At 38.9% G+C, this 13245-nt stretch overlaps 1 protein-coding gene across 3 annotated transcripts in view; it reads right to left on the reverse strand.

The window, feature by feature from the left end:
* The window catches only part of AK8 (adenylate kinase 8), a 106863-nt gene that overhangs the window by 43473 nt on the left and 50145 nt on the right, over positions 1–13245 (reverse strand). For all 3 annotated transcript variants that reach the window (XM_030535499.1, XM_030535498.1, XM_030535500.1), the window contains one exon: positions 1742–1883. In XM_030535499.1, the coding sequence (XP_030391359.1) occupies positions 1742–1883 (142 nt within the window). The remainder of the gene's footprint in view (positions 1–1741; positions 1884–13245) is intronic.

Below are 13245 nucleotides of genomic sequence, written 5' to 3' on the forward strand. Positions count from 1 at the left end.
AGCTAAGATTTAGTCAGGGATATATAGTACAAGCCATGGGCAGGTTACGGCCCATGAATTTTTGTTTATTGCCCATGACCTGTCCATGACTTTTACTAAAAATACTCATGACTAAATTGTAGCCTTACTTATGGTCATGTATACAGACTCAGTCCCTTAATTGTTTTTGTTTATGAATGCACCTTCCAGGAAATGCTATTTTTTAAACTAATCTAACACAGGTTTAAGCATCCTCTCCTCTTTATCTCAAGTCATCAGGAAACTGGTTTCTCTTTAAAAATATCTGTTTTCAATAATGTTTCTATACCAAAGACTTTATACGAAAACAACACACTCCCTTCTCTTTCCCTGCCACATCCACAATACCTCCTCTCCCAATTCAATCCTACCCTTTCACCTCCTTCCACTGTAGTCTTGGATAGCAGCCATATGGAAAAACAGCTGGGGGGAAGGAGAGATTTTGCCAGTTTAGTGTTGTGTTAAACATTTTTTTGCATGTGAATTTCCTTTTTCAAGGTTAGCTCTGGAAGTATAGGAGCTAAGAATGTCTAACGTGCTTTTGTGATGGCCACCATCTTGGTCAATACCAAAGTACTGGAACCATGGACCTCCTGAGGTGAAAGCAGGAATATTAACAGCTCGAACTGAATAGCCAGGAACTCTAGCTGAGAGCTGTAACAGACTCCCATCCTCTGTGGACCAGGCCCAGAGAGTGCCATATATTATTTTCTCAAGAGGTTATAACAGTTCTCTTATGATGTTTGAGTAGTTTCTGCCCCAAGAACTCATGTCCCTTATGCCATGTTCCTGAACATTATTTTAATAAGCTAAAATCAAATACAGACATCACATTGTCTTTCATTATTCCACATAAAACAAAAAGACACTGATCTCATAGTGAGGTCCCAGCCATACTAATATAATTCTAGGAGATCACACTTACACAGATGTAAGCAGCTATAATTTACACCCAGCTCTAACAAAATATACGCACTGCATATAGTCCAAATGTAACCCCTTCTTGTGGTTTGGCTTTAATGATAAACCATCACAAAACAGATCTCAACCTCAGCTTGCTCCCCAAGTTTGGCTGTCCCTAGGGTTTCCCTGTAGGACATCTCTGTTCTAGCCTCTCTCTCTCTCTCTCTCTAACAGAGAAGCTCCAAACCCTTTTTATATCTCTGGCTGGATTTAACAACATTCATCTGTCACTATGATTCCATAGTAGTTATCCTGCATCTTCATGAAGGGCTCAAGCACTTGTCATTGGGATGACTCAGAAGGGGAGCCCTCATTCCTGTACAAAGCCCTAGAGTCTGTTATAACCGGCATAATAGCCAGACTCTGGTTTAAAATTCCCAAAGTAATAATGACGCACCTAGTATAAGTATCTTCTCTAAACTTGCAGGGTGGGATTTTCTGAAGCCCTCATCATTGGCCTAACTCTGTTCCCACTGAAATCAATGGTAAAACTCCTATTGACTTCAGTGGGACCCGAGTTCTTTTGAAAATCCTTCCCTTAGACCCCTGGCTCAATCAAAAAAGTGGCTCACCTAAAGAAGGAGCATTTACCCATACAAAAATGGACTCTTCAATAAGCCAAGAAAAAACAGATAAAAGGAATCAAATGCTTCTATGAGAATCAGACTTTTTTTATCTCTCATATTTGATTAAAGTAGGTAAGAATAACAAATAAACAAAAATACATATTGTTATTTAAAACATTTTTTTAAAGTCTTACCTGTTCGGAATAATTCCTGCTCTTTCCATCTGTTCTGCCTGATCTAAATCTTTTGGGAAACCATGTAGCACCCAACCATCAGTCATGCAGTCTAATCTGTTGAGACGATCTGCCAGTAACTTTAAAACGATGTTGTCTGGGACTGGAGAGGATTAAAAAAAACAACCCACCACTTATTTTGTTTGTCAAATCTCAGCACTAAGCAGACAGCAGAATGTTTCTTGTTAGCCTGTGAAGTGAATTTAGATACAAAAAAGTTATTAATGTTTGAAAGCTGTAAGCTTTTTGAGTAGGGACTATCATTTACTGTGTGCGTACAGTGCCACAATGGGGCTTCAAACTTGTTGAGGCCTTCAGGACAATCACAATATAAATAATAAATACTGCCTAAATAAGCATGCAGAGTAATTTTTCTCATAAACAGTTAGCTATGTATATCTAGATTATCCATATTTTAGCTCTCTACTGTGTGACATGACCACATAAGATCTGCACAGGCAATGATGTAAATTGGAATAAATACCTATGTTGTAAAAAAATATATATAAGTATTTGAACATATTTAACATAGCAGATCATAGTGGCTCCTCTACAGCAGTTCCTTAGTGTATATTCTGGCCTTAAGCTTTCCTGTAAAAATAATAATTATTTTCTAGTCTTTGACCGAAAGATCAATTTCCAAATGTGATACAACTGTAAACTGTTGCAGTGTTGTCCTCCTCAGCTTGCAGAGTTCTAGTGCCTCTGTTGCTGTTTCTGTTTACAAGGCTCTGATCGGTTTCACAACTGCTGTTATTTAACAAGGTAAACCTTTGTTTTAATTTTATAGGACAGAGGAGAATGGAGGGATGGATCAGTTTTCACTATACCCTTCATAATCTAAACTATTTCAATTAAGATACTCCATTATCATTGCTTATTCCTACTGATTTACTGAAGAATTAAATTAGTGGACTGAACAAGGACTTTTGCCAAACTTCCAAGGGCTGATCTGATGTATTTGGTTTAGAAGCAAATACCCAACTAGCCCCATGGAAGTGGTTAGGGAGCATGATCAGAAACACCCATTAGGAGTCATTTCATGGGTAAACATCCAAAACAATTTTTAAAAAGCAGAGACAGTGCCTCCTTGTATTTGCACAGTGTCTAGTACATTAGGGGTCCTATCGGAAACAAAGAAAAATAATGGATTGCCACATAAATCCATAACATGAAACATCGATATTTTATTATTCGCCCTGCCATAGCATTTGCATACAACAGCACAGTGGGAAGTTTTCATACCAGAGTATGTGTTTCAGATCTGTAATGCTGGCACTCACCTTTGCAGCAAATGGACAGATGCACACCTGTATTTCAGTTGGGTATGTTACCATTGACACGCTACTATCACAAGTGCTGGGTACTGCAGGACACACTGAATAGTCCATGTTTCTAGCGATTTTTAAAGAATGGAATCTCCATTGCATCCCAATTTCTATTCCCAAAACTTCAACATCATCCACAAGGGAAAAATCCCTTCAGTCCTAGTTGTTGGGAAGTCCTGTTTCTATTGACTCTTGTAAATCTATGATAGCTGCCACTCCATTTCCAGCACCAGTACATGCTGATTCTCTCATTTTTCAGAGCCTTCAACCCTCAGCCATGAAATTCACCACTTCTCCTTTTGGAATTGAATCACTGAGTTTACAGAATTGCTCTCAGGCTTCAATGTACCAGCAAAAATTAACGAAAACCATAGGGAATTAATTAGAAAACTGATTAGTGTATTAATTGAGGATACGCACTTCACACTAACAAGTTAAGGATAGTACTCTTCTCTAAAAAGCATCTGCTAAAAGAAAACTGCAATGGAATATAATATTTTCCAGTCACCTGATCCCATGTAAAATGACAAAATCACAAGAGGTACTTCTGTAAAATGCCAGAATGAAGAAAGTAGCAGCCACATTGTCAGACTGATGATATATATAACAAGAGGATGATCAGAGCTGCATCCACAGACACAAGTAATAGACACTGGTTGGTTTTTTGGGGGGGAGGAAATAAAGATAAATTCTTTATTTTTTCCAGGAGTTTCACAGATTAACACAAAACTGAAAAAGCCCAGGACAAAAATTAAGAACTCAGCTAAAGAGAAGCAATGGAAATTTCTTCCTGTTCCCTGCATCTCTGGCTCGAGGACTGGACTTTCTGTCTCGATATTCATGATGCCTGCAGTAATCATCTTCAAAATGGGTTTACACAGATGCCCAATTCATATCAATGGAAATTTTTAAAGATTCCTTAAAATGTTTCACCACTACTTCATAAAGGAATTAAGTGATACTGGCCTGACTCTTCACTGGAGCCCCATTACTCATGTAGAACACCCTTTCATGCAGGATTCCAGAGGCAGCAGCTGGCCAGAGCTCTTGCTGGCTCCAATAAGGTGACTAGGGAAATAGAGGGAGCAGCATAAGGCCTGGAAGATGGTACAGAGAAACAGGCTGGTACACAGCATTCCCAAGCCTCCAGCAGATCTCAGGGATCCTCAGATTTAAGGTGCCAAGTCTCTGCTTCTTGCATAGTGGGAGGGAAAACCCCCAAGCCCTAAAGCAAAAATTCAAAAGAAACTGTGAAGGGAACATTGTGGAATTATTCCTGGCCCTGGCCACCTTCCACAATTCTTTAGTTTGAGCGAATGATCAGATTCCAATTCTTAGGTGACGGTTTCTTTTGGCCAGAGTGTAGCAGCCATAAGATAAAAAGAGAAAATTCTACTATAGGGTGAACCAACAACCTATCAGTTAATAGTGTGACTTTTGTGCAATGTACTAGACATATCTGCAGTGATGAAGAATATATCAAGTATATCGTGAAACACTGCTAATTTCAATGCCATGTCACCAGATAAGAGCAACACGAATGGATAGCCATGAATCACTTTATATATTCAGTACAGTACCTGTGTACATAAACACACACCAGTATATATGTTTACATGTTTTCTTGTGTCTCTAAGTTTGACGGTGAAAAATGAAGCATAAACAAGTCAGAGAGCAGGCTCTACTCCTGATTAGAAAACATAACTATCACTTTTATACAATAGGGGAAGATAGCTTGTAGGCTGTTCAATGGCATTACAAAGTACATCAGCCACCCTGGAACAGAAAAAGTCACAGTTAAAGCAGCTGCTTTAAAACTGTAATAACTGTGGCAGACAAAAAAAAAAGAAAGAAAGAAAAAGAAATCCATATTATTCTTACTTCCCTGTGGTACAAACAGTGTAGTAGATAATGAAGAACTGTGGGGTATGGAATTCCTTTTCACTCATGTGGAACTCTCTGATGATTGCGAGGGAAATTACTAACCTGTAATTGGAGTGATACACAGTCTCTAGATAACTAGCCTTGGATCCGCTGGCCTCAAGCGTATGACCAAGAGTGCTTGCTAGCAAAGTAGAATTTAGAGCCGTTCTGATGAGGCAATCAATCTACATGCTTTAGGGGGATTATGAAGCACATGAGCTTTGAATAATCTTTTTTTTTTTTGCAACCTAAACTTGTGTGAGTTTCCAACTCTGTCTCTGAGAGTTGGGCAAATGAGGCTCTAGAGAGGTTTCTTATCTTTACAGAAGTCCAAATATAAGAGAATTTTTTGTGGAGATTGTTGGCCAAGAAGGATGTCCCTATTAAGTATCGTGGAAACATATCTCCATTAGCTAGTGAGATCAAGACACAGAGATGAAGTTCAGCCATTAGCACAGAATCAGCAAGGCAGCAGAACCACAATGATGTCTCTACATTGGGATGGGGTAAGTAGCTGTGTACAAGGAACCATGGGTGCTCCACAATCTCTGTACGTGGCAGAGCTGGGCTATCCCCTCACAGAAGTGCAAAGACCAAGAATTTATACTGGTCCTGAAGAAAGAGTAGAGAAATATCCTTAATATCTTCCAACAAAGCATATGTAGAAGATCTCCAGCAATGGCAGGACGTTGAAGCTAGACAAACTTGGACTGGAAATAAAGCATACATTTTTAAAAGAGAGAGAGTAATTAACCATTGAAACAACTTACTATGGGTCATGGTGGATTCTCTATCTTTGGCCATTTTAAAATCAAGATTGGATTTTTTTTCCTAAATGATCTGCTCTAGGAATTATTTGGAGGAAGTTCTATGGCCTGTGTTACACAGGAGGTCACACTAGATGATCAGAGGGGTCCCTTCTGGCCTTGGAACCTATGAACATGGTGCTATGTATGATAAGTACCAATGGGAGTCCCTCATCTCGGAACCATACGTTGCATTATCTGCATTATACTGTGATGTTTAGCTAAGGAAGTATGCTCTTCGCTTTACTGTGCATTCCTGCCAAATCATTATCAATGCGTCATGCCAGAAAACTTAGCATGTCTCCATTATCTCACAGTCATTGACACAGTGGACACATGACCTGTGTCATACAGCTGAACTCCTTGAATTAGACATGAAGACTGAATCAGTCTCTTGACCTAAGAGGTGATCCAATCAATTGAAGGATGAGGCACGTTGGCAGGGCGGTGTGGGTACAGTGTGAACTGCTGCTCTTTGTGCTGTAACCATTCTGTGAATAACAAGAGAACTTTAGCCTCTAGGATAGTCAATCAGCACTTTTCATGAGTCCTAGTTTTCAGACATTAGAGTACAGCGCAGACACTCATGATCAGAAGACAACATAGAATGTTTAATGCATGTCACCACATACACTTGCAGCAGTCTGCTGTAAAGTAGACAAAACAGTAGGACAAGTTGATGGTATACAAGAGAAGTCATGAGCCTGCCATTCATCCCAAAGGACTGCAAACTTTCCCACAAAGTACCTACTGGTGAAACTCATGGGAATGTGGCCTATAAGCTTCCTCCCTTCACACAAGAAAAGAGAACAGAAATGCGGATCAGTTAACAACATTTTATCTTTATTGGCTGCTAAAGGGAAAAGGGGGGAGGGATAGATCAGTGGTTTGAGCATTGGCCTGCTAAACCCAGAGTTGTAAGTTCAGCCCTTGAGGGGGCCACTTAGGGATCTGGAGCAAAAATCTGTCTGGGCATTGGCCCTGCTTTGAGCAGGGGGTTGGACTAGATGACTTCCTGAGGTCCCTTCCAACCCTGATGTGCTATGATTTTATGATAGCAAAAAAGAAGTGGTACATTAAGGGCAGAGGTGCTGAGGCTCAGTAGAGGCTGTGTAAGTGACGTTGTGGTGGAAGGTTTCTCTCATGAAGACCTACAGAGGAACAGTCCAATCAAGCATTTCTCATGCACATCAGGAAGGAAGGAAATATATTACTTGGGAGGCTGCAATGTATTACACCCCTTTATGGATGCAAGTTCCAGTGCTTCTTCAGAGATACAGTAAACTTTATTAAATCACCTTGCCAGTCAGCTCCAGAGTGTAACACTAGAGCAGTGGTTCTCAACTCAGTTCAGCTCCTGGCCCCACTCCGTGGAGGGGTCTCTGGGTGGGAGGTCCAGGGCATAGAGGTCTGTGAGGTTGGGAGGGAGGGAGTTGCGGGGGGGGACGACACTGTGGTTCTCAACCTGCGGCCACATTGTGGGCCACATATGTTGAGAACCACTGCATTAGAGGGTGCACATAAACCAAAACTCTGAATTCACTAAGGATACTTTTGTAGAACTGATAAAATTTACATGTTCCAAGCTGAACACCTCATATTTCAAATGACACCTCCCCAATATCTTTTCCTTTAAACACAATGTTGAAAGATATTGACTCACTTCTCCAAACCTATAAATCCTTCATTCCAAGTACAGTACAAATAAATTTTCAGGAATGTGTCCTGTCAGTTTTGTGCAGCAGCAGAAAGTTTAAAGTCCCTTTGATAATATTGTCCATATGGCCTTTATCATTTCCTTAGACAGAGATTTTTCAGTTAGGTCTAAAGTCTTCCACTGTTAATTCAGATGCCTGAGGCCTGATCTCAATGTTTGACAGTTAACATCTTGCCCTGAGTATAAACCACTGCCAAGGGCTACTTCCTTGGATTGTCCTGTCAACTGTAAATTTAGCAAAGTATGAGATGTGAATATTGTATTGTTCCAAGAGCATCAGATTACCCATACTGGATAATTTTATTTGGTTCTTTGTGGGAAGCCTTCAGTTTTCTCACTGACCTCAGGGTTGTTAGAGTTCATATTCATTTGGGTTTTTTTAAATGTGCTAAAGAGAGATTTAAACAGTGGTTTATTTACTGTGGTGTAGGCTGGCCAATACCTTTATTCAGCCTTGCCAAGGCATCAGATTTGTGATGATAGAAGGATTTTCTCACCATATATTATGCACTGTATTTCACCTCATTGAATATTAGGATTGGAAGGGACCTCAGGAAGTCATCTAGTCCAACCCCCTGCTCAAAGCAGGGCCAATCCCCAGACAGATTTTTACCCCAGTTCCCTATATGGCTCCTTCAAGGACTGAACTCACAACCCTGAGTTTAGGAGGCCAATGCTCAAACCACTGAGCTATCCCTCCCCCCAAAAACCTAATGAAATATATACAAATAAATATAATTCTTCAGGATTCCAATGGTAACTCAGTACAAAAAGGAATAGCAAGGAATGATTTTTGTTCACATGCACAGAGTTGATCATAGAAGGAATTTCCTCCCCACACCAGTATTGAAGAGTTTTCACCTTCTCCTGGAGCACTGAGCAGGAACACATGGGTGAGTAACACATGTTCAGTTCCTTGCATTCGCAGGGGGCACAGCGCATCAGACAGTGAACAGCAGTCATCTAGTCTTCTGTTCCTTTGAATGTGAATTTATTAATTCAGCAGCTCATATATAGCCTGCCTCGACTCCTGGGGTATGTGCATGGACTCAGATATGACTCTCTAGAAAACTCAAGAACCTTTGAAGATGACTCCCAAAGCTATATTCAGTATAAAGGCCACAATATATTGCAAGGAGGGTTATATAAATTAAGCTTTCCACTGGAAACTAAGCTTTGGACTTTCCAAGTGGCAGCTAACACACAGTATAGTGATAGCAAAACAACCATTATTTCCTTAACACTAAAGCTGCATTTATGGTTTTGAGCCCCTCAACTGGTGCTTTCATAAGCTCCTCACTGATATTACCAGAAATCATGACTACTGTAGATGCCTATGATAGTAATAAACAGAACAGCCATCATATTAGCCAAGGAGTTTTTCGACGCTGTTGTTTGTTGTTTACTGCCACCTGCTGGTAAAATGAGATTACTGCAACACAAGCTAATCACTCTAGACAAGGTATGGGAAAAGGCAAGTTAAATTGTGAAATGGAGACGACCCTGAGTGGAAGTTTCAATCTGCATTTCTGCAGAATCTCATCAGGTGAAGGATGGAACAAGAAAACACGACTTGCCATAGAACAGACTCTTATTTGTCCACAACCACAACCGACAATAGAGTCCCACAGTATTATATGCCTATCAACAGCATACAATTTCTGCTAATTTACAGGAATTGTCAGAGATACTTATCAGTAGCTCTGTTAGCCTCCTTTAAGTGCAGAGATTTAGCTACTTGACCCAAGGGATCTTAGAAGAATTTCTATTTATTCATTCTGAAACCATTTTTAATCTGGTTAAGATAAAATTTAATAAATAATAACCAGTATTTATGTAGCATGTTCAAAGCACCGTGCAACTTAAACAAAATAAAAAAACCAAGAAATACTCTTACTGTATGCTCATATTCACTATCCCTAGCTATGCTGATGTGGGACTTGTCATCAGAATTAGAATAATTATTTGTATGTAATAAAATAAAATAAAATATAATAATCTAAATATTTCCATTCTACAGTCTCAACGTTTTACCTCTTGGGACAAATGTGGAGCTTTTAGATTCTTAAGGTTTTACAGCGATAATATGATATATTTTTGGGCTTTAATTTTTTTTTTAAATAGAAAGCAGCTATATTAGAGTTGAAGTGAAAATATTTGTAAATGACATTTAAGATCTTAAAATCATGTGTAGAATTAAAAATTACAAGACATATATTTTAAATAAAAGGAGCTGACCATTCTTTTTCTCAGCTGCCAAGCATGAGTTTCGGGAGTCTTTGTTTGCCCCATTACATGTTATGATATTCTTCACGCTTAAAGAACTAAGAAAGACAGCTCTCTATACTGATGTGGCTATTAGTGATATCCTTAGCTATCACAAGAGAAACAGAGAAATCCTAACTCAAGGGCTGGTACATAAAAAGCTACTGTTTCGCTTTAAAATATTATTTGAATTTTTCCAGTTCTAAGCAAAGACACAAATTCTTCCCCATTTACACCTGGGCAGTCTTAGTGAAGATCATAGGGTTTGTGACTGAAGGAAGAATTTGGCCTGCAGAATCTTTCCTGCTGATGATGATGTGCAGGAAGGAAAGAACCTAGGCCAGCACTTGCAAAAACTATCTTTTGACTTCTAAACTGAACAAGCTTGATAAGGGGTCATTAATGCAATAAATCTGGAACCCCACCGGGCCATTTTTACGGTCACTTGGAGAACAGAACGGCTTGTTCATGTTAATACAATGCTATGAAAATATACAGCATTATGTAAGAGCTAATTATGTTTTTTAAACCTCTTTTTAAAAAAAAAAAGCTTTTCAGTTTCACTTTCAGGCCTGGTTCTATATACATGGCTTCTAATGAAACATACCCACGGATTTTAATTTTTAATATTTGCAGAATGAAAATGGTGGCTGCCAAAATGTGACATGCTTTCCCCTTCATAGGTGTCTTATAAATTGATGTGATTACTTAGCCCCACCCAGAAAATACAATTTGGTATTAAAAACAAAAACAGAAAAGAAACCAAGTTAGCAGACTAGTGCTCATGAGCCACTGGTTTAGTCAGCTGGGCAGGATGGAGAATAATGGGAAGGGAAAGAAGATATTTGTCAGCTTCTCAAGAATTCTTGTAAACAAGGAGTCAAATAAATTTTACATGATTAACACATAGCACTTTGCCTCTTCAAAGCTCTTTATGAACACAGGGCTCCATCCTATGAAGTGCTCAGCACCTTCAGTTCCTACTGATGTCAGTCAAGATTTAGGGCACTCAGCACATTGCAGATTGGGCCCACTGATATCAATGGGAGTTGCAGACACTCATCACCTTGTAATATGCATCCTGTCCTGCACCCCTTATTTATGTGAATAGTTCCATTAATTTGAATAGCACTTTTCATCTAAGTAAGGACCATTAATAGATGCTACCAAAAGACAAATAATAATTTTAAATAAGGGTTGAGGATCAGGACCTGCGGCCATGATTGTACTTTCACTGAAGCCAATGACAAAACTTTCATTTACATCAATCAGAGCAGGCCCATTAACTAATTAATGAGCACACCTGCATTGGAAAATACCCTCACTAGCATCTGTTTCCTCTGTTCTGGGTTCCAATATGGGATCTTCATTTTAACAGGATGATCTTTTGGATTTTTATTTCTTTGCCGAGCGATTCTCACCATGGCCAATTTCTGATCTGAATGTTTGGTAACATTATTTGTCAATTTTAGCTGGTTTGTGCTGAGCAGAAATAGAGCCAATAGATTCCAGGATATTAAATTAAAAGAAAAGTGGACACTAATTTCTCATCACTGTGACAATTCAAACATATAAGGAAAAAAAAAAACCCAGCAAAACTCAGACAAGCAGAGGGACAACTTATAGCCCACATATGTTGATGTACAGCTCACTAGTCTATAACCTCTCCTCTTTTATTGAAGCATTAGCATTTAAAAAGGAAAATATCTATATTTTAAAATGTTATTTTGTTCTTCTGACCACCAATTTTCTACTAGTGGAAAAAAAGGCTCCTACCTATTTTCCATAAAGAAATCTTTATAGCAGTCCCAGTGGAAAAGTCAAAAGTTTGACTTGAAAAACGGAGCTACTTCAAAAGCATTGTCAAGCAGAGGTGAAGGGTTCTTAAAAATGTATACATTAAAGTGTGGTGTGTTAATAAATATCTCTATAACTTTATACTGTCTGTTTGTGATATAGATGTGTGTACAGAAGGTCCGGATGAATGTACAGCCTGGATATAAATAGAGCTTTAATAAAATAGGAAATCAATCTGTTTATTAGTGACTGTTTGGACTGTATGTGTATGTGCATGTGTGTGTATGTGAAAAATGAAAGGAAAGTGGAGAGTTTTTTTCAATAATAAAAAGGGAGTTGCACTGCAGGGCCCCTAAAGCTTGTGAAAAATTAAACTCGACGGATTCAAACTGTCCTATTTCCACTTCAAAAGAGAAGAGGCACTGAGCTCTTCCCAACTTATCTTCAAACGCCCAGCACCCTAGAAAGTTTCTTTAAAAAACATAAAGTCTCTAGTTCCCCCAAGCACTGTACCCGTTACTGTAGCTGCTGTTTCTCCCTCTTCTAATTATACCCATGTGAGTCTATTAATCAACTTGTAAATTATTTAGAGAGCCATGCGCTGTCTTCAGCTAGTACAAACACACTGCATGCAAAGACTTGCTGAAAACCAATGGAGCTCCCAAAGGGTCTCTCTCCAATGTTCAGACAGCTTGCAGCTCGCCAGTACAACACTGTTAAAAACAAGAAATAACACTAAGCTTACCTCCTCAGATATCGAGATTTACTTCTCCTTTCAACTCTCAAGCTCTTTGCAAGTTTTTAACAAAAGAGAAAGCTGTTCTATTGTCAAATCTTTAGCTCACATTTAGTGATGAGAATATTAATTTACTGTCAAAAGAAATGAAGTGCTTCAGGGAGGCTGTGATCACCATCACCAGGGGACCCCAACTTAACAGACTGCACCACAAGCACCCCTTTAAAATCATGCCAATTAAAAAAAAAGCTACGTTTGTATAGCAATACTTTGTATTAGTAATTTCAGAAATTAGGGAATCAAATATCTTATTCCCCCACATGGAGAATGCTATTGGGGACAGCTTCAGATATTACTATTTTATAAACAGAAAAGGTAAGGGGGGAAAAAGCAACACAGATTGTTTGTGATTGACTCTAACAGGCTGCAAACAGTAGGATGTTTTCTATCTTCCAGGAATTAGCGATCTTTACCATCTGAATCTTCCCTTTTGGTGGAAGAGCCCTTATCCAAACTAACAGCACTTTTCCCAGCTGAAAAGCAGCATCGAGTTTTTCACATTTTGGTGCTTGCTTTGCGTGGTTCTATTTAATTTTTCTGGGCTTGGCTTATGCAGTATTCCAAACAGGTAAATGAATTAGCAGTGATTCTTCCATCCCACTCTCTGATAAATACATGCAAATGTTTGAAAGGCAAAGAATGACACATGAATTCCTTCTCGTCTGAACATTAACCCTGGTGTTCTCATGATGACCTCACATCCCAGGAAATGATTGCTTTTATTTTTGTTAATAAAAACACACTCCTCATATACCAAACAGCAAGGATTTCAACTGAAAAATCGGATACACTTCTTGCAGTTTTTAATGTCCTCCCAAAGTATCACATTCTGA

This window comes from Gopherus evgoodei, chromosome 16, assembly GCF_007399415.2.
Source record: "Gopherus evgoodei ecotype Sinaloan lineage chromosome 16, rGopEvg1_v1.p, whole genome shotgun sequence".
Classification (NCBI taxonomy): Eukaryota; Metazoa; Chordata; order Testudines; family Testudinidae; genus Gopherus; species Gopherus evgoodei.